This window comes from Cryptomeria japonica, chromosome 3 (genome assembly GCF_030272615.1).
Source record: "Cryptomeria japonica chromosome 3, Sugi_1.0, whole genome shotgun sequence".
NCBI lineage: Eukaryota > Viridiplantae > Streptophyta > Pinopsida > Cupressales > Cupressaceae > Cryptomeria > Cryptomeria japonica.
The window spans coordinates 483,162,547-483,189,670 of record NC_081407.1 but is presented as its reverse complement, the minus strand read 5'-3'; the positions used below and the strand labels follow the sequence as shown (position 1 = coordinate 483,189,670).

General features: G+C 36.2%; 1 protein-coding gene across 4 annotated transcripts in view; it reads left to right on the top strand.

The window, feature by feature from the left end:
- Positions 1 to 27,124, top strand: part of LOC131045184 (cleavage and polyadenylation specificity factor subunit 3-II) — a 135,807-nt gene that overhangs the window by 31,388 nt on the left and 77,295 nt on the right. For all 4 annotated transcript variants that reach the window (XM_057978721.2, XM_057978735.2, XM_057978729.2 and 1 more), the window contains 4 exons: positions 1,594 to 1,667; positions 9,173 to 9,309; positions 10,832 to 10,895; positions 24,395 to 24,460. In XM_057978721.2, the coding sequence (XP_057834704.1) occupies positions 1,594 to 1,667; positions 9,173 to 9,309; positions 10,832 to 10,895; positions 24,395 to 24,460 (341 nt within the window). The remainder of the gene's footprint in view (positions 1 to 1,593; positions 1,668 to 9,172; positions 9,310 to 10,831; positions 10,896 to 24,394; positions 24,461 to 27,124) is intronic.

Sequence of the window (27,124 nt, the reverse complement as noted above, 5' to 3'; positions counted from 1 at the left end):
GTTTTAGTTGATATTCTGATTTTCAACTGGTATATATCAAAATATTATAAAAATTGCATATTGTGCAAGATCCTGATTTGGGGACATTACAAATTCATCTATCTAACCATCCATTCTTTGGATCTATTGGGTTAGCTTTTGGTGAAGTGGGAAGGATGTTCCCATAGTCAAGAATATTGGAATGAGTTCTTGAACTAGTAATGAACTGCCCAACTGTGTTGCTTGAGGACAGAAGTCTAGAATGTTTGTATTCAAGCACTCCACTGCATTTACAAGTGTATGGATATTGTTGGTATCCTATTGCCCCCTAGGGAATTTGAAAGTTTGTAAAGATGCATATTGATATTTGAGATAAGGAAGTTTAGCTTTAGCTTCATTCTTGTTGGAAATATTCCCATGCTGGGCTTCTATAAGGTGAATTCTTGTGCTCCTTTCTCTTTCATGTAATTGGGAATTCCTTCCTTGCTTGTTCCAGTTATATGACTTTACTACGACTCGAGCACTTATGGAAATATATTATTGCTTTATTAGTCTTGTTACAAGCATAGTTCTTCTTTATTTGATGTAGGAGCATCCTAGGTGTGGAGCAATCTTGCAGTATCTGAAAAGTGCTCCCTTTCATTTTGATTTGTTTTGGTTTGACCACACCGTGCACTAGTTTTTGTGTTTTGACTTGAAGTGTGCATCATGAGTTTTCTATGCAATTTTGGCTGTGTTTGGGAGCTTGGGCAATCTACAACATTATTGTGAAAGCCATTGGTTATGTCATTAATGCTGCATGAGGCACACAAGCTGAAGCAAACTCTTGTCTAAGTAAAAGATAGAGTGAACCCTCATGGAACTGCTAGAGTGGAGCGTGTCATCATAGTGCCCAGTGTTACTATGCAAGCTTGGGAAAGCCATGTACGATCAATTCTAGTCACTAGAATGTGGATATGTTAAGGAGCCATTCTTTCGCCAATAGGTGGAAAATGACAAACAATCTTGGAGCATGCCACCACAGTGCCCTGTGGTACTATGCAAGCTTGGGAAAGCCATGTAGGATCAATTCTGGTCACTAGAATGTGGATATGTTAAGCCATTAAGGAGCCATTCTTTGGCCAATAGGTGGAAAATGACAATCTTTTGTCAGTTATGATAGACACTTTGTAGTGATTAGAAGCATTTTAATGGCATTCCAAGGTATACAAAAACAACGTGAAATCTGTAGAGCTACATGATGGAAGTTGAAGCATTATATTTTTTGAAGGGTTACATATGTATGGTGTGGCGAGGACTGATTAGTTCTTGCATGATGGAAGTTTAGCATCTTTTTGAAACTTTGCTTTTGTTTTTCAATTAGAATTAAACTTATGGAACAAAAGGAAATTACTTCACTATTGTTGATTATTGTGCTATTGAATTTCCCTGTTGATTACAGATCAACGTTGGAATTTAGTTGTCCTCAATATTGCATTTCTTTTCTAGATGAAATCTTTGATGCTATCCAGTTCTTTTTACTTTTATATATATATTTTATCTTCTATGAGAAAAAAGGCTTCTTCTTTTGCAGTTGCCCTAGCACAAATCATGCATCTTGTCTTCTGCTTGCAGTTACAGCTGTGGATTTGAAACAAACGGTGCAAGTTGATGCAGATCTCCAGATTAGAGCTTACTATGCAGGACATGTATGTTTTCTTTAACGTTCTACAATCTCATAATTGGATTGACTTTTATCTGAAAAGGTTTTAATGCATATCATTATTATGGAATAGCTAGGTTCGCTGTGTGCAAATCATACAAACCATTTTTCAATCTAGAAATAGTAACTTTATTATACTTTATTAAGTGCATAATAGCATTAATATTAGAATCAAATGTGGAAAATACACCATACATCAATCTATCCTATCAAACTGTGGATGGTCATTTTACCAAGAAGAGGCAAATTGGTATATTGAGCGCATAGTCTTTTTCATCTACATCAAAACCATTTAAAATCATCCAATAAAACAATGAAAAGGGATACCTACCTGAGCTGTATTAGCTCTGAAATGTGTACATTCAACTAACTGTACCACATACGTAGTTCTTCATTTGTTTGGATAATTTGCACTGTCAATACATAATACAGAGATTGCTGTATTATGCATGAAATCCACCCGTAGTAAACAGTTTTGGCACCCCTTAATGCTATCCTTGGAGAGGACTTTTCTGCTTGGGATCAGTGGAGTAATTTTATCTTGCATGTTTTGATCATGGCCCCAACTGTTCGTACTGACTGCCTAGACCTTGGCTTGAACACAGGCGCCCTCCAGTCTGTATTTTGAGCCTCCTTACTGCTGCTGCTTTAGGGTTGGGTGGCTTGCCTCTTGCTCACATGTTGAAGTTCAATGTTTTCTTCAATTGCCTCAGGAACTAGTATTTTGATAGTTACATGAGAAGCTTCTAAATGTGATCTTTTGACAGTTGTTTCCAGGGTTGCTTGGCTGTTGTTCTCCTACAGCTGGCTGCAAAAGTCAAGAAAAGATTTAAAGTTGTTTTTGCTTTGTCTTGTTTGTTTTTATTTTTTGCTTTATTCTTCTACGATAAGCTTGGCACTGGAGGTTTCTATTTGCATATATCTGGAAGGATTCTAAATTTATGAAAAGAGAATACTGATTCCAGCATTAAGTGCTTTCTTTATTCTATTTATTCGCTAAAGTTGATCGGAAGTGTGTTAAAGCTCAGAAGTCTATTTAAGAGACCTTGGGCATTCAAATTGATGTATGCATATTTTTTGGTGAATAAAAAACAGTAATTGATGTATAATTTTGATTTCAGTTGAATCATAATAAAGAACTGGTCTTAGGTGTTTGTAATTTCAACAAAGTGGTAACTCCCTCTCATAAGTAGCAGCGAATTCCATTCACCAACCTGGAAGATTTCAGTGCCCTTAAGTGATTGAAATAATTTGGACCTATGAGAGGTTGTAAGTTGTGATGCCTTATTTGCTCTAGTAATTGGAGTGTTGATATTCACTTGTGATAGGTTACTTATCTCATTTATTTTTGGCTGATTTTTTAGTTTTACTGTGTTACAGCAGCTGCAAACATGACTAGTCTTGGTTTCAAAGAGTGTGATTGCATAGAGGGTGCTTCCAACTTTACACCTTAGAAGAGCATATTGTGGATGCTACTTGAAGAAGTTTATCTCTGGGTCTACATGGACACTGAGGTTGTATCTCCTACTAATCCTATTTAGTTGGTTGAACTTGTTGCCAAGGCAAAACGAAACATCTTAGATTATTTGGTTACTCACATGGTAGAGAAGAGAACAACAAAGGAGATGTATGATACCTTGATTAGTTTGTATCAAAGTGTAAACATTTCTTGCAAAATGCTGCTAAAGAACAAGCTAAGTGCCACATGTATGAGCGACACAAACACGATAACCACCTAGCTAATGAAGATCACAAAACTTTGTGATCAGCTTTCTATAATTGGGAGAAAGGTGGACAATGAACAGTCGGTGCCCATAGTCTTCAACGGGTTCTCTCCATATTGGGATCCATTTGTTTAGTGTCTTCATTCTCATGAGACGCTTCCCACTTCTGAGAATCTTTGGAATGATTTCATCCAAGAAGAAACTAGATTTGAATCTATTTTAGTTAGAATGGAAGATAGTCATAACCAAGCCCTCATTGGGAAGATAATTTCATCTAGAAAGGTGGCTAGAAAAGACTTGGGAGGGGTAAGAAACGAATGGAGTACTATTTACATTCATGTGCCATTGGAGGAAGGGACTATGTTGGAACCCTCCAGCTTGAAGGGCACCTTTGTGAAATACACTATGTAATTGAAGGCTTACAAGTTTTATGTTTCTTTACAACAAAAAACACTAGTGATTTGAGATGTGAAATTTGATGAAGAATCTCGGTTCTCTAAGTCTTAAGAGATTTCCATGGGGGTTGATGAAAGCGAACTAATTGCTGTTTCAAGTTCTGATTAGCAAAATACAATTGCACAACTGCATATCAGCTAGGTTCTAGTACAACAACAAATACCTTGGTGCAACTTGATTTTTTTTTCATTAGTTTTTTTTTGTGAATTCTGGATGATGCTATTTTTCTAGTTATCAACATCTTTGCTTCCTCATTTGCCAAGCTATTTTCTGTTTATGTTTCTGGATGTTCCCTAATGTTGGATCATGATGCTTTCAAAGCTTTTGAGTAATTGACTTCATGTTGATATATAGTGCAAGTCACCTTCTATTAGGAGCTTGGAGGTATTTGTGTCTTTGGCTAGTTTAATGCCTCCTTTGAGTTAAAGAAACTATATATTTTTTATTTGTTTGTAGTTCCAAACATACTATACATACTTGGGGAGTACTCATAGATTTGTTGCGTACGTGAGTACTCTTGATGTTAACTTGTAGTCTCAAGAGGTCATTTTGTATGCTTGATGGGCAGGTCATAGTGTTGAACAACAATAAGTACTTGAAACTCGACAAGTCAAAAAATTGCTAACCATAGAAAATGTGAAACACACTTGGGATGTGGAAAGACATGGAAAATTTGAAATTTTGACTCAAAAAAATGGTTTTTGGCCTTTTGAAAATCATGGATGTGACATGTGCCATGAAGATCTGTGTGATCTTGAAAGCCTTCATTTGGGTTTTGTGGCAAGGGTCCCTTCCCTAGACCTTGCCTTCTACTGCGCCAAGGGCACTACCTTCAAACATGATTGGGAATGTTGCCCTTATACCCCACTAGGAGTGCTATCCCAAAATCCTCCACTAGATTCATTTTGATACATTTTTTAATTTTATTTGGCATATAATTTATATATATTTTTTAAAATGTATTTTTTAAATTAACAAGTTGAATTTTTTTGGGTCTGTTGAGTCCAAGCCGACTCCAAGAATTTAAATTATGGTTCCAAGTATTATCACGAATGACACATTTGAGCATCGTAGGTTTTCTCAGGTTATAACATGACTATTACATCATTTAAGTCTTGCCAATAGTAAATTTGACTAGCCTTTAGGTGGAGTCCATCTAGGTTTAGGGGTGATAGTGAAAATAACTTCATTTGTAATGATAATATAGTCCCCTCCCACAAGTTATGGACAGACCTCTAATGTCAGGGGATTAAAAGTTTTCCTTTTTCTTATCAAATTATATAATGGCTAAGGCTAATAGTTCGTTTGATTTTTGAGCTGAGAGTTTCCAGACATGGGCAAGACTGCCATTCAAAATTTGCCATTTTGAGCCCTTGTTATAATATATTAAAACCTTTTTATGATATCTTGCAGTATTGTAGAGAGTTCCTTTCCTTTCAATGCTTGTTGTATTATCAGTTTGCATTTTGAGGTGTTTTTGACAAAATATATTGACACCAAATAATATAGTCTGATGCAGAGGAAGGACTTATATGGTAGACAAAACAAATGACAGGAGCTACTTCAATTTCAACACGAGTTTGACACTTTGAGGCTTCCTTCTAGGCCCTTGTTTGGAACACACTCTAAGGCATTTGGACCCTATTGTCCTTGATTCTCCCCATACTATGAATAGTTCCTATAATGTGGTATAAAGGCAATGAACATTGACTATCTGAAGTTTTTCAATCACCCACCAATCCTAGACTTGTATCTATTGGTTTGTGGCAATTAGGAATGACGAGGTTGAAGTATTAGGCCAATTAGGAACAAATGCTTCCAACACCCAACCACTGGTTTGGGGTCCTTACACCTTATGTTAAGAGTGCTTCCAAGGTGGTTTTAAGGCTTATACATAACAAAAACAATTCACACTTGACTGGTCTCAGTCTGAGGGTACAACGCCTTATGCAGTCCTAATAGGACAGTCATACAAATGGGTGTTTGTTTAGACTCCAAAGGCCACCAAATCAAGGGAACAGGCCTGTGACACCATCTACACCATCCTCAATGCTTGTCCCATCATGACAATGCTAAATCATTCTTCCATACATTCCAATGCTCTCAAACATTCTTCAATCAGCGTGATACATCAATATATCAGACTTACTGTCATATGAAAGCACGTGCAAACTTCATCTTCAGGCCCTTCAAGTTGGACATATTATACAACATATAAAAAAATGCCCCTCCACAAGTTTGTAGCATTTTTCACCGGTGTAGGGCTGAGAAAATCATTTTTATTTGTCACTGTTTACCCTAGGTAGGGTTTCAGGCAGTTTTTAGAAAAATTGCAATAATTTTCTTTCTACTAAATGAAATTACACCAAATCAACTTCAAATGAAAGTTAATTCATCCCTCTATCAATCCTAACCAACCTCAGGACCGTACCAGGCCATACAGATCTGTACAATGCAAGAGAGCAGCAAAAAAGGTGGAAAAGTGCAGAAAAAGAGAAGTTTCATTCACAAAATGTCTTACAAATTTCCTTCCAACCTGTGGGTCATGTTAATGAGGCCTATTTATGCCTGTACAAACTAGTTACAACCTCCAACCGACCCTCAACTGACATTTAACAACTTTTTGAAAAGTTGTCATTACAAAATGAAAAGTAGTCATTGACAACATTGACAACAAATGAACAACTTTTACAACTTTGATCCAAATGACTCAAAAACTTCACAAATGATTCAAAATGACTTGTAATGGTCCAAAATGACCTTATTGACATCAATCGTTACAAAACAAGACAAAACACCCAAAATTGGGCATAGTTGCATGAGACGATGCTCCTGCACCAGTCCAAGAATATTTCATTGCCAAAGCTTGTTTAAACAGTATGCATTGTGCAATGCAATGCAATTAGGGGTATGAACTTAAATGACAAAAATCTTTATTTCACAATTCATGGGCTGTACTCTCAATTTTAATCCATAATAGACATTGAGTGTCTTTGGAAGTTGATTTAAAGATCTAAATTGGATGCCCAGGTTTCGGAAATTGTGTTGAAGTTATTTTTTTCAGCTGTCTGCTACTCAGCTAGATATTATATTACTTTCAACTGATCAATGTTTATTTGAAAAAATACGATGTTTGTTAACTCAAAAGTGGTGAAGCATCCAAATAAGACATTACAGTTGTATCTGGGTGTGAGGTTGAAAAGGGTCAAACAGTTTTGGAATGGGTGATGAAGAATTCCTTGGGCGATTAATATAGTTTCTTTAGCACAGCTCCTTCCTGGTGACTCACGTTGGTAAAGGGCAGTTGTTTGGTCTTTTAAAATGTAGTAAATAAGGACAAATTGAAAGGAAAGAACATTCAAAGACTTTGGTTGAGGTATTGAGCATGGTTCTTATTTCCGACTAATTGTGGCAGCTTTCACTTATGTGTGGAGCCTCCTAAACTTGTCGTGTCCCTCATTTATGCATCATATCAACTGCATGTTGTGTTTGTGCCAGCATTCAGTGTTTTATTGCTGGTTGTGGAGGATATCTTTCTTTCTGCTGTGTGTGAGATCTTGCTGTGTGCCATGGTGTCTCTCACCTGTAGGCTGAAACAACAGTTTGGTGATGGAGCGGTTCAAGGAGGGAACATGGTACTTCTGAGCATTCTGGACTGAGATTTAACAATGCACCATTGTGCTTAACTTCATTCCTTGAGTCTTGGTGTGGCATGTGTCGACTCATCTTCTGTGCATTCCCAATCTGAAAGGAGGCAACAGTGAAGAGCAATATCTCATTGAACCTGTGTAAGGAATTGGATGGTTTTTCTGAAGATTATTATTGCTGTTGTGTAATATTCCATAAAGGTCAGTCTGGGACTGCAACTTAAAGCTTAATTTCCTTCTCTGTTATATGAAATGATAGGTTGGTGATTAGAGGAATGCATTTTCAGAAACATACATGTTAGAAGTCTTAATTATTGCAGTTATGAATAAAGGTCAGAAAGTATGTTTGATGCCATTCTGAGTTCTGTGTTTCAAAATAAAAAAGTATTCAGAAATTACTTGTATCCAATTCCTAATGTTAAAGGAAGTAATTTTCTTTCATACAATATCATTATTCTTTGAAAGTTGAAAACATCAAACCACATCATATTCAAAGAGAAGACAACATTGCAAATAATTCTTCATCTTGGATCCGCAAACTGTTTGACAAAATAACTTGATGGGATAAAGTGCAAAAAAATAGTAGCAAACAGGGGTGGGACCTTACACTATCCCTCCATCAAGTAACTCCATGGAACTATGCTTAATATCCATGTTAGAGTAAATTGTTTTCAATTCTATTTTTTAGTACTGTTAAATGTAGTGTTGGACATAGATTTCATGTCATCTAATAATGCCCTCCTTTTGGGAGCTATTTTTCCCCCCTTACTAGATAATTGACAAAGTATTTTATGATTAATCTACCTGTCTTTTATTGGGTTTTTGGATATATTAGCAAATATTTATATGACAATTGATGAATAAAAAAAAATAACATGAGAATATAGGAGTAACTCATTTTCAACCATGAATTGATTTCATTTGAGTCTAGATGCTTGATATTGATTGCATTTGATTAATGCTATAACAAAGAGTTCTCTTTTTAAAGCAGATCCTAAATAGTTTTTGTATTTGTCACACGAGAATAAATTTTTTTCCTTTGAGTTTGATATACCAGGAGAGAAGAAAATGTAAAGAAGAAAAGGAGTGGTAGATGAAGAGCATAAAATTTATTTAAAGATTACAAGAGGTTACAAGTATGTGCATTTATGGTACCAAGTTATTGCTTTGTTGCATCATGGTTTGAATAGCACTCCAAACTATCTATACTTTTCTTTTTACCTTATGTAGCTCTCGTAATATCTATTTCCTGATTTCTTGTGGAATTCTTGTGATGTTTCTGCAGACATAAACTCATGATGTACTTTATGTATTCTTTGTACTAAGTTATCCAAATATAAGATGGCATGATATTGTCAAATACCTTCACAGTGAATTGGTAGTCACTATATAGTTCTACTTTCATACTTGTACAGATTAATGCTTCCATACATATCGAATTCTGTTTGTGAATATGAATATCAGTTCAATGGTATCTTATTGCATTCTCCTTAATACTCATACCTCAAATCCCTAAGGGGAACAGCATATCATGAGTTATTTTTTGATGTCTTGGTTGATATTGCAAATAATAGGATTGTGTTTATTCAGACAATATATATGTTGAGAACTTTTGATATAGAGTAAGCTGCCATAGTAAGGTTCATATGTTGTTTTGCAAGTAGGTTCTTGGTGCTGCTATGTTTTATGTTAAAGTTGGAGATAACAGTGTTGTGTACACGGGCGATTATAATATGACTCCTGATAGACATCTAGGAGCTGCTCAAATAGATCGTCTATGCCCTGATCTTCTTATAACAGAGTAAGTAATTTCATCATTTAGACTAACATTTTACAAACTATTTATTGACAAGTTTCTTTATTCCATATCTCCTATGAGTGAAAATCAAAATTTTAAATATAAGAATTTTAGAAGAGTGCATGCTGCATCCTTTTCTTTTGTAAATAATTTGTAAGATCACAATTGTAAATTATCAAGTAGGTGGTCTTTTCGCATTGTGTCAAATTGTGTGATAATTTTTGGATTCAATTGTGTAGTTTTTCGAGTCAAACTCATTGTTGTGTATTTCATAAATAGTGGTTAACAAGAATAATCTCTCATGGGATTTAATGATCCACTTAGCACTCATTGCATTAGGTGATTCTCATAGATGTGAAGCATCATGACTTACCAGGAGGTCTACCATCTTAGTACTACTTTGACTTAAGTGCACTTAAACATGGAGTTTCCCCCAAGAGCAAGCGCACTTAGGTTACCAGTCCATTTGCTGGAAGCACTCATTGCATCTAGGTGATGCTCATAAGGAAGAAGCATCATGTCTTCTTGGGAGGTAATCCATCCTAGTATTATTTTACTTCAAGTGCACTTAAACATGGAGTTTCCCCCAAGATCAAGCCTGCTTATCTTGATGGAGTTTCAGAAAATGGGGTGACAAGCTAAGTGGGCTCGATCTTGGGGGAGACTCCATGTTTAAATGTGATTGGGTCAAAGCAATATTAGGATAGGTGACCAGGCAAGAAGTCTCTATGGTTCGCCCTTGTGAGCATCACATAGATGTAGTGAATGCTAAGTATTTATGCCCGTGAGAGATGGGTTCATGTGAAACACTACTCAAAATATTTTGACTCAAAAACTATGTAGTTGAATCTTGATATCATCACATAATTTGATGCATTGCAAAAACACTATATGTGATAATGTATAAGCCAAGGAGCTCTATAATGAATGGCGTCATAAGGTACAATATTTGCTGAATGTTTTGCAAATGGGGTAGCAAGCTAAGTAGGTTTGATCTTGGAGGAAACTCTAAAATATTAAGCACTTGAGTTGAAGTAGTACTAGGATGGGTGATCTTTTGGGTAGTCCTAAAAATTCATTGTTGTAAGTATCACATAGATGCAATGAGTACTAAATGGACCATTCATGTTCATAAGATATAGGTTCTTGTGAACCCCTACTCATGAAAGATGGGTCAATTAGTTTGACACAAAAACTGTGCAATTGAATCTTAAATCATCACATAATACAGTTGTGGATGTTAACATGCTATGTGCTCTAAATTCTACCTATTCCATTATATTGATTATCTAGATATATAAGATTATTATTAAATTATCTAGAACGAAATATAAGATTGATATTTTCAATTGAATGTTAAAAAAGTATAAATTTAGTTTACTAGATTTAATATGCTATCACAACCTCTAGTCATTTAACATAAATTATATATTTTCTTAGGAGTCAAGATACATCTTTATTATATTAACTATTGAGCAATTAATTGGTTCTTATGCTATATTTCAACATGATTGTGTCTACACAGGTCAACCTATGCAACAACAGTTCGTGATTCAAAACATGCTCGTGAAAGAGAATTTCTTAAAGCTGTAAGCAATAATCACTAAACTCGTTTCATTCTAACTCAATATTTTGACATTTTCATAAATTCATAATTTCCTCATTTAATTATAACTATTGTTTCTCATATTTTGCCCATTCCTTCATTTGTTCCTTTTTTAACATGAGAATCCTAAGCACTGTTTGATATGATAGGACAATGTTGTATACCAATTACATACATCCACATAAAATATATGGGATATCACATTGCATATATTAGAGAATATAAAATAGGATTAAATGAAAACAAATATTTGCCAAAAGAGGTGGTTAAGTAGGGATGCAATCCTTTTAGGTGTCGACGATTAATTAGAGTTAAAAATGCTTTCATGTGTTGGAAAATCTTCATCCCCAAAGTCATAAAATATAGGGGATAAGATGCTGATAAGTCATGACAATAATGACAGATTGAACGGGGTTATTCCTTTTAAGATCAATCTTAATAGACATTGAGTGTCTTTGGAAGTTGATTTAGATTTTTGTCAACTTCAGAATTGATGATTTGGAATCTTGGAGTATCTCTTGTAAGTTTGATTAATAATTTTTTTGAAATTTTATTGACCAAGTTGACTAGTCAAATAGCAAGGCAGGCATAAATAGTATTGTACTTTAGGTTTCATTACTGTTGTAGTCACGGATAGGGAGCCAAATGAATGGTGACTTTTTTCTTGTAGCCAACACAAAGATGAGCCACAGACAAGGAGACACACTATAACACAGATCTAGAAAACAAAAAAACATGCTTATTCATAAACAAAGACTTGTCCATTCGTTGATCTCTCAAAAATTTGATAGTCTTCCAAATGGAGTACCCTCTTCCTCCTATTCTTGCAAATTTGCAATGACAACAACACACATGCTCTAACAATACAATCAATATTGGAGCTTTCCAAACACTTCCTTCTTTCTCTTCTTTAAGTCTTCAAACAATATTTCCAGCAATACAAACAATATGCATTCAAATTTTCTCTCCAAAAGGCATATCGATTAACTCTTGAACACAACTATTTGTAATCCTTAACCAAGAGATACATTCCACCACAAAGAAACCCTTATGTGACCTTATTAGTCACACAGGGATGTGATTCCCAAGAGGAGTTACAAAAATCATGAATTTTTGTTTTCCCATGATGCAATTCCTCCAAAATGGTGCACCCTTCTTTATGGATCATCATGGGAAAGTCAAAGATGCTGTTACAATTTACTTTCAGTGTTTCTTTCAAAGGGAAGAAATAATGAAGAGTTGCACTCTTTCAAAGGGCGCTAATGGTGAAAGGGTGTGTCTCATGATGAGGTGTGACCTCTCCCTCACATTGAGAGATGTAAAGGAAAGGAATCAAAAGCCTCCAGTGATATCACCATTGATCAAATCAGATCAGAACTGTTATTAAGTTACAAGCAGTAACATCATTGTTCTTGGTGATATGCATGGGGATGTGCTTAACATGTATGCTTAATATATGAAGCCTGATAATGTTCTTATGCAGAATTTAATAGTAATATTAATATAGACTGCAATATGTATGATAGTCATACTTAATTTCATATATATTCATAATACATGAGAAGGTAGTATACTGATAGCCTAGTCCTTGATCTTTTGCTAATGCCTTCATGAGGATAGGTTGGTTTATGTAGGGAAAGGCAGAGTAATTCAGTCACTTGATGGGTAGATCCCAAGATGGGTAAGGACCTTTCTAAAGCCTTGAGGGAGAGTCCCGAGATGGGCATAAACATATGTTCCTAAGAAACCTTGAGGGAGCCCACTCATGGACTGTTTCCAAGTGCCCTAGCACAGTAATTCCACCATCCTCTGTAGGGTTAGGGGAGAAGTGAGGGCGAACCCTAAATTTAATTAGTTATTTATTGCATTATATATACTTCTATATTTAATAATCTAATTTAAGACATAATGATGTTAAATGATGTTATGCAAATATTGAGAAACAAGTAGCGTTCTATTAGGGGACATTACATTCTTCTAGTGGTCATGTGTGATGTCCCCATCCAATCCGTGAGAAAACCAAACAAACAAATATGTTCCGAGAAAGCTCCTTGTATTATCTTTATAAATGATAACAACATTCAAAGGCAATACAAAGAGAGATATGAATTAAAGAAACAAGACCAATATCTCCTGTGACTAATTGACATGCTATCCACCCATTCCCATGATCAAGGAATGAAGACTCTAAGAGTATTTGGTTTCATCAATAACAGGCATACAAATATTGAGCCTGCATAATGTCAAGTATGACAACCTTGCTGATAACCCATCTTACACATACAGATCATGACATTATCATCAATAACAGTGAACCAATGACAATAAATCCATAATCTGATATGCCCATAAGATGGTTTCGAAGTATGTAGCATGGATGTAACAATACTCACGGATCATAATACGGATGCCACACAGAAGCATACATACCATAGCAACAATTCCAGAGGAAATCTTATATGTATCAATCATAAATGAAGACAATTCCTTAACGGTATCACCACTATAACGTTCACCCATTACTATCAATATGTAATGACCCCGATCATATAAATAGAAGACCATCATAATTGACCATCAATCATTATTGTGGGAAGGAGACTTATCATATCTAAAGACAATTCATATTGATTTGATCATATCAGTAATGCAGAAATAACATATCGTTCTCACTATGGAAGAAGGATTAGCGGGACAATGAATATGTCCTTCATTAAACAAATCCGATCAGCAATTGATTAATTGGTTGACTATTAGACAGCAATTAGCTAGAAGGGAAAGCACAATTTGTATAAGCAATGGATAGATGCGATCAAGGGAAGGATGTGTTTATTCCCAAGCAAAGGGATGCAACTATTCAATACTATAAGATAATTAATCTGGATGGGCATTTATTTCCAAGGCATCATCGGATTTTGTCTTTTATTTCTATCTGTATCCATTATTGGATCTGCTCGATTGAGCATCTGCCTTTGGCATTAAATCATGTTGCATACTTAAAGTGAGAAATCAGAAACAGCACCACTGTATTTGCATATTTTCAAAGACCAATGAGACATAGCAACATAGCATCATTGCTATCATCGAATTAGAAGGAGGCTCTTAGCAGTCTCGCATTGATACATCTGGAAGAGCAGAGATCCCTCTATATTGCAGATTGGATCATCTTACCATTGCATAATTTCCAAGGTTATATCAGAGACAGCAGATATATTACATCCAATCAATCAAGTTACTATTTGCAGATTATATAATACTTGTATTATCATACATTGATTATATGTTTCAGAATTGATATACTGTCATTTTATTAAATATTTATTGTCAGCATTCATAAAGATTTTGTGTTTTTGACAAGAAGTCTCTTGCAATTGATTTTTGAGTTGATCATCCCAAAGTCTTAAGAACTAACGTAAGGGGACATTACATCACGTGCTTTGCATAGGCACAATAGAAATTTATTCTGATCATTTACTTTTTGTTAAAATTGTATATAAGGTCTAGAATGTATGCTTGCATGTGTACCCACAGTTGGAATGTCAGAATGTTGAAACATGTTTCTAGCTGTGTATGTTGGTATCCTTTCAGTTTTGTTTGCAAAGGGAAGTCACAACTTGTAAAAGTAACAAAGCACTGTACTCCTTGACATTACATCACGTGCTTTGCACACTGGACATTTATTCTGATCATTTACTTTTTGTTAATATTGTATATAAGGTCTAGAATGTATGCTTTCATGTGTACCCACAGTTGGAATGTCAGAATGTTGAAATATGTTTCTAACTGTGTATGTTGGTATCCTTTTAGTTTTGTTTGCAAAGGGAAGTCACAACTTGTAAAAGTAACAAAGCACTGTACTCCTTGCTATGAATAGAAAGGTATTCTCCTTGCTTAGGATCTTTTCCTCTGTTTTTAGTCTGGATGCCAAAGAGTTATATCTAGTAAGAGATCATAGGAGTAAGTGTTTTCAGTTTTGCAGGTCTGTATAGTTAGGTGTTAGATAAAAGTTGCTTGGATTAGTGAATGTTGAATGGGGTTGATTCTCATGAACCCTGGGTTATTTGGTTAGCTATGTATCAAATTGTAATTAGTTATTTATCTTGAGAGGCTGGACCACTGGATAGGCCTTCTGAAGATTCATCATAAAAATATGTTTCAAATCAATATACGATGATGTTTGTATCAATTCTAGTTTTGAAGATGCTTTGCTTTTCTTTAATGTCTTTGTTAATATGAAATTATTATTGAGTGTGAATGTCAGTAATGTTTATCTTAAATTCTTAGAGATCTGATGATGTGTGATGCAAATTGAGTAGTACAAGTACTTTTACAGTGAATTCTCTTTATTATGATACGGCTTCACTAATATTTTGCCCAATGGGTGTAGGCACCAGTCTGATAGGCACACAGTTGATTAAAATTTGCATGAACTCTTTCCTTCTTGCATAATAAGGGTTTCAATTTAATTGAAATATGATTCTGTTCAAACCAATTTAATTTAATCCCCATGTAATTCTGAATCTCTTGTAAACTTTAAAAGATTTAAATTATGAAAAAAATAATGCCAGATTACTTTCTGTCTGCTGATTTAAGATTCTAATCATAGTTTAAATAATGTGCTGAAAAACTTGTCAACTGACGAGGCAAAATCCCTTGGCAAGTCTGCAAGTAAGTTGCCTGAAAACTTGTGAATCAATGCTAAAAACTCACCCATAATAGCATACTCCTAAAACATGTTGACAGAATTGTCAAAAATCCACAAATCTGAAGGTTTCTGTGTTCTTGAAGGCATCAATTTGAGATTGGTGGTTGGACTCTTCCCCTTGACCCATTGGGAGCTTTGTACCCAGACTCTCGCAAGGGGCATCCTGCTGGGGGCTGTCGCCATCAAGCCTTGCCTTTGTTTTTTTTGAAAAAAAGAACAAAATAATTGTTTTGGGTCCATGTTTTCCACAGATAGAACTTGTAAAAATAATAATACTGATTTGTAATTTATAACTATATGACCCTATGATGTGCACTGAACTTGTTTTCTGATCTAAAAATGAAGCAAAAACAACTTATGGCTTCTTTAAATTCATTTTTTTGTGTTATTAAAGATTATTTTACAAATTTATGTGTATTTTACGTTTGGAAATTTTCTTGAGCCCAAGTCAAGTTTGGATCTGTCAAGTCTGGTATTTTGACCAGCTAGCAGGCAAAGACGTTCGGATACTGGGAAAGAACAGGGTTAACCTGTTTAAGATTTGCCTGAGACTTCCTTGCTTCGTATACCAAGACATCCATACACTTACGAGGTGACACAATGCATAGACACATAAGAATTTAAATAGCAACTGAGAAAAAACCGCCATCTTATTCATATCGATATGGTGTACAATCCACCGAGCACCATTCAGGTTATAATTTCATAAAATCAGCAATGCTACCAATCTTGTACCCAAGTTATATTGCATTAGATCAATATTATTAACCCCCAAAGTTGATGGCACATAATATTCTGTTTCCATATGCATTTGGTCCTCCTGTCATGTTATATCCTAGCAGATAAAGGCATGCAAGTGATAGCTGAATCAGGTATCCTAACACTAGGAGAGTCCAGTTCACTCGCAGAGCCTTTTTAAATTTGAATGAACTCATTCTATGTTGAACTTTAGGGACAACCCCCCATGGATAAGTAGAAACTAAATGTAGAAGAGGGGATCCCTCTGTAATGCCTTTTGATGTTAATATTCAGGAATATGGGACAATTGACTTCAAAAATCAATATATATATATATATATATAATATTCTCTCCAAATAACAATCTGTGGATAGGATGTAGATTTCTGGTGTATCAGATATGACTTGAGGAATTGTGTAAATTATGGATGCTCCTATCTGCAGAAGTATAGAGAGATCTCTGCTCTTTCTGGCGTGTCAACGTGAGGTGTATGCTATGATCCTTCTTCTTGCTGATAGCAATAATGCTATGGAGCACTGTGTCTGATATGGTGATAACAATGTGCTGCTAATCTTCTTCTATCACCTACAGTGATGTAGAATGATTACTGTTTCTGATTATGACTTGGGAAATATGCATTGTATTGGTGCTCTGTCTGGTATAATCCTTGGCTTCATGCACATGATAATGGGCCTTCGGCCTTGCTCACACGAGCTCTTCCAAACTGGAATAAGAAATAATATAAAACGCAATCGATATCTCTGGAGGATCTCACAATGGTCTTTAATAACTATTTATAAGGCTTGATGTGAGAAGTTGTATCTCACTATCACATCTCTTTGCAATTAGTCTGTAGTCACTCTTACATGCCCCTTCATTATGTTGTGTTTTGTTAATTAGTTTGCTCACAAAGATGGATCACACTCTTCCTCCTGGACAGCAATTCATTGAAGACTTTTGAGTCTGGTTCCCTCGATCTGTATTGCTTCCTTGGGACAGCGATAAGGTGGTGATGGTCTATGTTTTGATCTGGTTTCCTTGATCCTTCTTTGCCACTAGATCAACCCATCCTTGGCCTGCCATGCCATGGTGTAAGTCTTCTCTTATCATAGTTGATCTTATTCGTACTATTATTCTGATCTAGTGTTGCATTTAATCAATTCTGGTCTTTAGTAGAATACTGATCGCTTTCATAGTCATCATGTGAGTCTGATCATGATATTGGTATAACCTGAAGCTATCTTGCAGATCACATCGTTGCTCCTCTTTATTACTGGCACTAATGTCTTCTATAATCGCAGTCAATAGATTTATGATCTGACTTGCTGCATTATAATGACCACTTGATGGTCGATCTTCTCTAATTCTATTATTATCAGTAACTAATCCTTGTCTTTAACTTGATAACATAAGTTGTTGGATTATTAATCTTCCTTTATGTCGATTATAATGTATATTGTATTGATGTTATCTTCTCATAATTGGTCAATCTGTTCATTCTATCAACACTAATCGATCTCCTTGTAAGCACATCATTTGTATCCTTCCTTGATATGATTGTTGTTCCCTCGTTGCCTACTTCCTTTAATGACCTTTTGATTCATTTTGTAATTTTGTCTCTTTTAGAGACTTCACAAAATTGAATAAGTACTAGTGATGTAAGGTCCAAGTTTGGGGACATTACACCCTCTTGTTAAGGGCTTGGATCTCCCTACTCCCTTTGAAGATCACTGTGATTGTGAGAAACCCAACCCCCCTGGCTATCTTACGAATCTTGGTGTGCAAAGTTGAGAACCAACATCCCTAAGAACATGTCTTCACAATGATAGAATAGTGGTGAAATTGAATTCAACTTGTAACCAACCCCAAACACCTCTAGTTGTATAGCACGTTTGGAAGAGTGGTCAATTCCATCCTCTCTCCCATGTACAACACAAAAGGCATTGATGTGTAGTGTCCCCATTTTTAGTCCCTCTTGCAGTTCAGACAGTGCTAGTCTTTGGGTTGGTACCAGTATAGTCAGGTGAGGTTTTTGATTTGTAGATGTGTTCAGACAGATCAGAGGAGATGGATGACACTTTCTGGGGTGATTTTGGACAACTTGTCCAAGAATTACTATTTATAGTAAGTTCCTATTTTGTAGGAAGCATCAATTTGGGCACCTTTTGGCCAGTTGAGGGACTTACTATTTTTAGTAAGTTTCCATTTTTGGAAGATCCTATTTTTAGGAGTTACTATTTATAGCAACTGCTATTTCTGGCTGTTGGTCAATAGTATTTCAGTTTCATCTCAGTTTCAGCATGCAACACCTTCAATTTTGTGGATTAGCATATATCACTTGGGTTTCCGTAGGCTAATGGGATGGATCGGAGGCCATTATGGTTGTATCAGTGGGCACATTGAGTGCCAATTCTCTGAGTGACTCTTCGCAGTTCATCTCCAGCTGTCAGATTTGCATTCTGGGGCTGGAGGACCTTGTAGGGGGTCATTTGTGGCGTTTCAGGAGCTTAGAGCCAGTTTCCTATTTTTAAGGAGTGTTGGTTAGCAGATTTGTCGTTTGAAATTAATCCTGAAAATGTCTCACTATGCCTGGAGGAAGGACAAACCAGAAACTAACAGCTCCAACTTTTAGATTCTAAGGTTAGAGGGAAGTTTCAATTTTGATATTACCTAGTTTTGAAATTTCATTTAGTGTTTCAGTTGCAAGTTTTTTATCAGACTTTCTGTACTATTGTTTTATCAATTCTAAAACCCTCAAAATTAATAAAGTGAAAATCAGAATAAAAAAAACCCACCAAAAATCAGAAAATTGCAAAACCACAAAAAAACAGAAAATTACACAAAAAAACACAAAAAAATCAGAAATTAGAAAATTTCCAAGAAAATCAGAACTTTGCATTTAAGGTCCGGGGTGGATCACTACATGATGACACCCACCTTAGTAATCATGCTTTGATGTCTAAACCTTGATATACTACTAGCTATCCCGATTCCCAACACAATTGTTTTGAAGGAGGTTCTTTCTTTCCAGATAGGTTGATGATGTTGTTGGCATCTCATTGAGTGTCCTTGCCCTGCTACTGATTGTTAAATCAAGGAGAAACATACAAGGCTGTCACACTTGGTTATATAGGTTCTTAGTTGAACAAGTTTTCACCATATATCAATTTCCAATTCCTGCAGTGCACTCTGTATTTGCAATGCAAAAAGAATATTTTCAGGGAACCAAAAAGAAAAGATTTGCAAGCCGGTTTTTTTCTTGGCATGGACACTTAAGTCCCATCTAGGCCTTGCCAAAAGTGGCACTGCTAGCTGCCATTGTTCCAAAGATCTCTTTAACAAATCAATCCCCACCCTTATCAACATTGTTCTCTTAAAAAAATGACAAAGCTCAACTTGTCCCCGTCTTGAAGTCCAAAAGGCCTCATGTCTAGATCCTTACCATCTTGTGTGCTGACATATTGACAATTGAAGTGAATCCAAGAGAATCTACCATGTAGTTTGTTGTGCATTGCACCTCCACGCCCCGTCTTAGACAGGGACCCCGCCTAGCTTGCTTCATAGGGGAGAGAGAGAGAGAAAGTCTCAGACTTCATGCACTACTCTTGTTGTCGTGAGCCTTCTACTGCCCGCGAAAATAATCCTGTCCAGCCTGCCCGCGAAAATAATCCTGAAATGCTTAGTGCATCTTGAAAGTGCAATCCCCTGAAATTTCATTTCAAGGAAATCAAAGAGAAAGTCGAAGGTTTTGGGGCAAGTGAAGTCTATCGAAATTGTTTATATCGCACCTTCCAAGCCTGTGAAAAATGCCGAAAAGCAAACACTTAGGGCAATATAAAATTCAGATATCTTCTCGTATTCAAATGAAATCACCTATCATCGTGCCTCACAAGGCCAATAAAAATATTGAGCTTGGTGTGAGCATTTTAAAAGGTCAAGTTGACTTGCATTATCGCCGAAGGCTCTCATGACCCAATAAAACATTCGACTCCTTCCCAGCCAAAGATCAAAACGGCTTGCATACGCCGAAAAATATGCCGAGAAACTCCTAAGCGCTAAAGTGTTAGTGAAGGAAAATAAGTAGCTGGAGTTCCTAGGTATGAAAATGAGATTAAAATGAGGGTTTGTCTTTGTCATTTTTTTTTTCGCCCCCACCCACCAAAGCCTTTATTAAGCTGATAAAAATAGTGAGCTTGTGAGTGCTTAGTGCAAAACCAAGTCAAAGCAAAAATTCAAACCCGAGCTAAATGCATTAAATAGGTCTTAGGCGTCAAAGTAAAATGGGGTCTTCATTTGCCAAGGAATATGCCAATGAGAGCACCACGAAGGAGGGAATGCTTAAAGTGTCGAAGTAAGTGAAAAACATTAAAGGATTTGGTGTTTTAACATCAAAGGGGTCTTCACATCACATTTCAAAAGGCCCGAAGATTGTATCGAAATCCACCTAAAATGCCAATGAAATAATTTGTATAAAGGGGGATCGATTAAATACAATTCGTATGACATAAAACAATATGCTTCTGTCATCGTGCCTTACATAATAAAATATCAATCTACCTCGTCAGAAGTGCCAAAACAAAGCAAGAGCAATGGGGATTCAGATGTTCTGAATAAGGGAGTCTTCCATTTAACCGATGAAGCCCCACATTGCCTTGAAAGCATTAAATATTTGCTACAATTATTTAAATATTCCAAGTTAATTGATTCAGGTTGAACTTGCTTTTTGTAGATAACTGCCACTGGAAAGAGCCAAAGAAATCAAGTTCGGCAAAGATGAATGGCACCAAGACGCAACAACATCGTGCTGGATTTAGAGGGAGTTTGGAGCACGGATTGAAGATGTGATTGAAATCAAGTTGGAGGATGAAGATGTAGCGCGCAGGATCAAAATAATGATCACAGAGTAGTGAAAAACGTGTTGTAGAGTCGAGATCGAAATAATGCCATTTGGAGTCTCTGGAGGGCATCGACAAAGCTCAAAGTAATGCTATAGGAGTATGCAGAATAAAAAATGCACAACTGGAAGTAGTAGAAATTGAGTTTAATTGTAAAAGCGAGTACTTTATTGTAAAATGGCTACCTCTGGGCCCCATTTAATGCAATTTAAAATAAAGGGGACACAAGTTAGTTATTTCTTAGCTACCTGATTTGCAAAATTGATGTAAAATAGTTGTAGGTAGCTGAGGAAGTGGTTGAAAGGGGTAGCTGGAAAGTTATGAGAATTACTAGGCATGGGCTAAAGTTGTCAGTCTTCTAGAAGACAGATCATAGTCACTGGATGGTTTCAATCTTGGCCTTTAATCCAAAATGTAAAATCTATAAAAGGCAGATGCCTCTCTCTTTCTAAGGGGTTAGATCAAAGAAACGGGACTTGGACTCAGCTCGGACTCGGCAAGGCCGACTCGGACTCGGACTCGGGACTCGGCATCAGACTCGGCTCCACACTCGGCTGGACTCGGGAAAATGAAAAACTCAAGAAATTTAGAGATTTTTAAAGATTTAAAACTTGTTTCAGGCACCCTTTATTGAATACGCCTTAAAGACACAATAACATCATCAAACTCGGCTCATTTGATTACATACACAAGTATACATCAATCACATAAGCATAAAAGCAAATTGTAGCTGAAGGAAATAACAAACATAGATATATAAATATTGTCAAATGTATACAATATTACAAAACTCATGGAATGAAAAATCCATGTCAACATATGATCATCATCAAATGTTTCATACAAATACCAAAGGTAAATACAACTACAAGCCTATGGATTAGAGGAGCTTGCACCCTCCGACCCCGACCCCTTGCAAAGGCGTCTAAGGTAGGTCCTGGATGATTCAATAGCCATAGCCACTCCCCGTGACACCATGCCATGCTCACCAACATCAGGAACATACGTGTCACTATCTGCCTCTGAATCTCCTGTCTGTGCTCGTGCTCTTTGCTCCTCCTCTGCCATGGCTACAGTCTCAGCCTCTATATCTGCCTGGTCAATCCAATCAGTGTTAGACTCGGAGCTTAAATTTTCCCTACTTCTATCGACGCAGTTTCCCCCCATATTTTTCGACGGGGGTTTGGGGGCAGCGCCCTGCGAGGCCAAAAAAACTTATTATTTAATAAAGGTGTTGGGTGTTATTTTTCTATTGGCTGACATGTTGTAACCCTAATTTTTCTCATTCTCAGGCGAAGGTTGTAGTGAACAAAGACGATACCATTCATTTTAAAAAAACATTTAAAATGTATTTTTTTTGTCATTTACTAACCCAACCAATAGCCGAGTTTGGGGCTCAGGACTCGCCGAGGTTGGCGAGTTTGAGCCAAACTCGGCGAGTTTGAGCCAAACTCGGCGAGTTTGGCGAGTTTGCTCGCCTGACTCGGACGAGTCCGAGTCAGAGTCCCAGAGACTCGGCGAGCATGACTCGGGCTCAGACTCGCCGAGTTTAGGCGAGTCCAGGCGAGTCCCGTCTCTATGGGTTAGATAGTTAGATTTTTAGAGGTTAGAAGATTAGAAGTAGATGTAATTAGGAGTAGAAGTAGAATAGGACTGCTGGAAAGAAATTGTTGTAGTGGTAGTTGAAACAAAGAAATAAACATTGAAGTATGGTGTTTGTCATTTTGTTTTCTTCTGTTTGCATGGTTTCTCTTCATCTGGTTGGTTAGAGTTTAGTGATTTTAATGGTGAAATGTGAGGGTATTTGATGTGATTTTAGGTTCATTTACTGATTGTAGATTTGCATGTATGGTTAGTTTGAACCAAATATCGTTCTTAGTTCAATTGTAGGTGTTTGTCTCCGTCTGCTCCAGAATTGGGTGCCTAAATGAATATCTACAGTCTGAAAATCCTTTATTCCTTTGGAGCTTCACTATTCTTGTGGAGTTGTGAGTGTATCTCTGGCCAAACAGGAACTAGTATATGCAAAATCTATCTACCCGCAACATCAACCGTTACTATCGTTGTCCTTAGGCTTCCTAAACCCTATCTCTTTTGCTTTTATTTTTCCCAGTTCGAGAATGAAGGCATCAGCAGATGCAAACCAGCTAGTTGCAATATTCGTAAGTCCCCTCGTGTTTACTGGCAAAACGCATCATCACTGAGTTATCCTGAGCCGTCAAGATCTGACAGTTGGAACCTTGAGGTTATCCCCTTGGATCAGTCCGAACAGCATTAGGGATTTCCTTATTCAATAGAGGATAGGATACTTAGCATTCTATTCTGTGCTGACTGAAAGAGTAGCAGTATTTTTCCCGCATCAACACAGTCCATACGCTATTTAGTGGAGCATAATCGGAAATCACAAAGTCTTTGCTATTGTTATTTCATTTATTTGTAAAAGGTATGCATGAATATCTATATGTGTGCGTGTGTGTGGTGTAGAGTTTCAAAAATTGCAGGTACAGAATATTCACACCTAGTTTGAACAGTAAATAAGCTAGCTATAAAAATCCACTTTTAGGCACCCACAAGGGGGGATTTCATACACCGTATTGATGTCTCGCTTGCCAGCAACCTAAAATGCCACCTTTACCTTCACCTTTACATGTGCTGATGTGTGTGGGTGTGTGCACACACACACACATGGACAGAAACACTTAGACACATGAATACATACACACATACATCTTGAGTAAACTTTGATTTCCTGTATTTTTAGGGGAAATTCTGCAGTTATTTTGGGGATTTTCCGTCCACCCGTGATTTGTTTGCAAAACTTCTTTTCTTTGAAACTAATTTTACTTTCTCCTTGTACCCTCATGCAAATCACATGGTATTAAAGTCAATTTTCATTACTAAATTTTGTGTTTGGTCAATCATTTCCAAACATATATTTTGTCAAAAACTTTCATTTGCCCTCACCACAAACTTGCTCATATTTGAGTCTGAATTTTAAACAATTTTCTGTGGCATACGGTTAGTCAGGTTCACTTTTTGTGTTATTTTTTAGGGTAAGACATTGTCGTTGTTATAGTCCTATGGCTATAAAAATTCCATATTCTTCTATTCTTGTCACATGTTTCTATGTTTCTGTCATGCAGGTTCATACTTGCGTTGCTGCAGGGGGGAAGGTTCTCATTCCAGTCTTTGCATTGGGGAGAGCACAGGTACTATTGCTGATACTGAATGTCAATGCCACTATGTTTTAATGCATACATCTTTTCTATTAGTCCATAGGCCAATGCCTCTTTTCTTTTTAATCTAATCTGAAAATGCTATTTCAAGAAAATTCTTTTGAGAATCTCCTCATTAGGGTTTAGAGATAGAAGTGAATTGCATTTTTTTTCCATAAAATATTTATGTCTTTGAAGTTCATTTCCTTGTTTTAACTTAGGTCTTTGTTATTCTTTTCCAATGGTTGACTTTAACTTGCATTATTATGTAACTGGTAATTATGCTCATAAACTGCAATTCAAAACTCTATATAGAAATGATTGAGATACAATTTTATTTATTTATTCAGTCCTGTTCCACAAATTGCATAGCTGCTAATATCATTAAAATCTAGAGCTTTAACGCGATTTTATGTCATCTTTTGCCACTTGGAGTTCTAGATGATTATACTTGAATTTATTGTTGTTGCTCATCCTCAAATTTAGAATAAATAATAGCATAGGAAAATCTTAAATAACTAGAGATTATTAAGGCTGTTTCCTCTCTTGAATCATATATATGCTTTATATATAAGAACGTACAATCCCATTTTATACTAATTATATATGTTTGGAGATAATCTCTTGATAGAGGATAGATATTTGTATTCCATTGATGTTCCAATTATGCATGAAACTCGAGAAAAAACTTTCACATTTGCATTATCATGTCTTTTTGTTGGGATTGGCCTATTAATACAAAAGGTTTATTTATTTTATTCATACAGTGGTAGATGCCTCTTAGTTAGATTTTTCTTTTGTTTTCTTAGTTTCTTTCTGTGTTTCATGTGCATGCATCCCTAGCCTTAAAACTAGTGTCCTGACCATGGTGTTTCTAAGATGGCAGGACAGCTAATGATGTCCCTTGGCCATCCCCAAATTTTTTCAAAGTCGCGAGTCATCTCTAAAATGGCAAAGTAGGAAACATTTGTGAGATGTTTGGCCATCCTTGGGATGGTCAAAGATGACTGAAATGTTCCTCGATCATCCTTGGATGAGTAAGTGTCCCAGGCGGAGAAGGGACAGTTTTAGTTGTTTTCAATATATACTTAAATTTAAGAAAATAAATAGTTTTAAAAGGGGCGTGGGGTCCCAGAAGCCCTCTGTGCCCCTTACCCACCAATAAATGCTTGGAAAGTAAAATATAAACATTTCTTAAATCCATTCCTTTGTGCCTATCACAGTTAAAACTTAAAAGGTTTCTCTTTCAGTTTCTACCTTCTAGCTACATCTCATTTTAAGTTCTTGCCTTAGGAGCTTTGATTTCAACAATAGTGTTTTAGAAGAAGGAACAGGCTACGATTTGTATGACATTTCCAACCATTAAGGTAGGCTCTAAATTGGTACTATCATGCTATATTAGTCAATTATGCTTTTTTTTTTTTCATAAAACATAAGGACTTTGTTTATTTAATTTTAAAGTTGTGCTCACACAAAACCATTATTTTATTGCATTAACAGCTTGTAAAGTAGTGTCAATCATAGTTGAAAATCTCGGACCCGCCTCGGACTCGGCAAACCAAAAATTTGGACTCAGACTCGGACTCGTGAAAGACTCGTGAAAGACTCGGCAAAAAAAAAAACCGTAGTTTTACAAAAAAAACATAAAGAAATTAATGCATTTAGAGAACATAAGTGCCATAATTGAAACATTACACATTTCATATGATCTACAAACACACAATATTTGAAATTTCATCATTCATGGCAGCATATTCAAGTTTCAACTTTCAACTCTAAAATGTATAATGGCAGCATAAGTATATAAATGTTCACAAAACTACATATAATGATATGTCCAAGTCCAACTCCAAATGTGAAAAACAACAATGTGAATGAACAAACCAAAGAGAAGTCTACATCTTCCTCTTTGTATTTTTCCTAATATAGCTCAATTTTTCAGGCCTTGAGCTAGAAGTAGTAACAGTGGGTGTTGTGGTATCTAAATGGTGAGATGATTCTTCTTCAAAGTCAAAGTCCTCATCATCGTCCTCATCTTCGTCCTCATCTTCATCCTCCATTTCATCCAATCTTGCTCCTTCTGCATCTTGTGCTGCTCCTCTCTCTATTTCTGCAATTTCTTCTTCGGTAAGGAGGACATCATCACCATCATTTTGTTCATTCATGGTCCAATCACCATATGGATCAATTTCATCCAAGTCAATGGCCTCATGTGAAACACCCTCCACTTGTCTAACTCGAAGGCGAAGGTTGTACCGAACAAATACTAGATCATTGAGCTGCTTTTGTGACAATCTATTTCTCTTCTTTGTGTGAATGCTCTCAAATACACTCCAATTTCGTTCACACCCAGAAGCACTGCATGGCTGAGACAAAACACGGATACCTATCTTTTGAAGATTAGGCGTGCCGGCACCATAATTCTCCCACCATAAATCTACAAAAAACATTTAGAAATATTAGAATTGAGAAAAAAATGTAACAATCAAGTTTGTAGGTTTTTTCTTGCACTATTGAACTAAGTTACTAAATTTTTTACCTGGTTGTTGTTTTCCTCTCCTATCAATTGCTAGTTGTGATGAGAAGAGTCTCCCCTTTGCACTTTTGTAGATCTTGAACAATGAACATTTCCAAATTCAGAAATAGATAGTCAAAGTG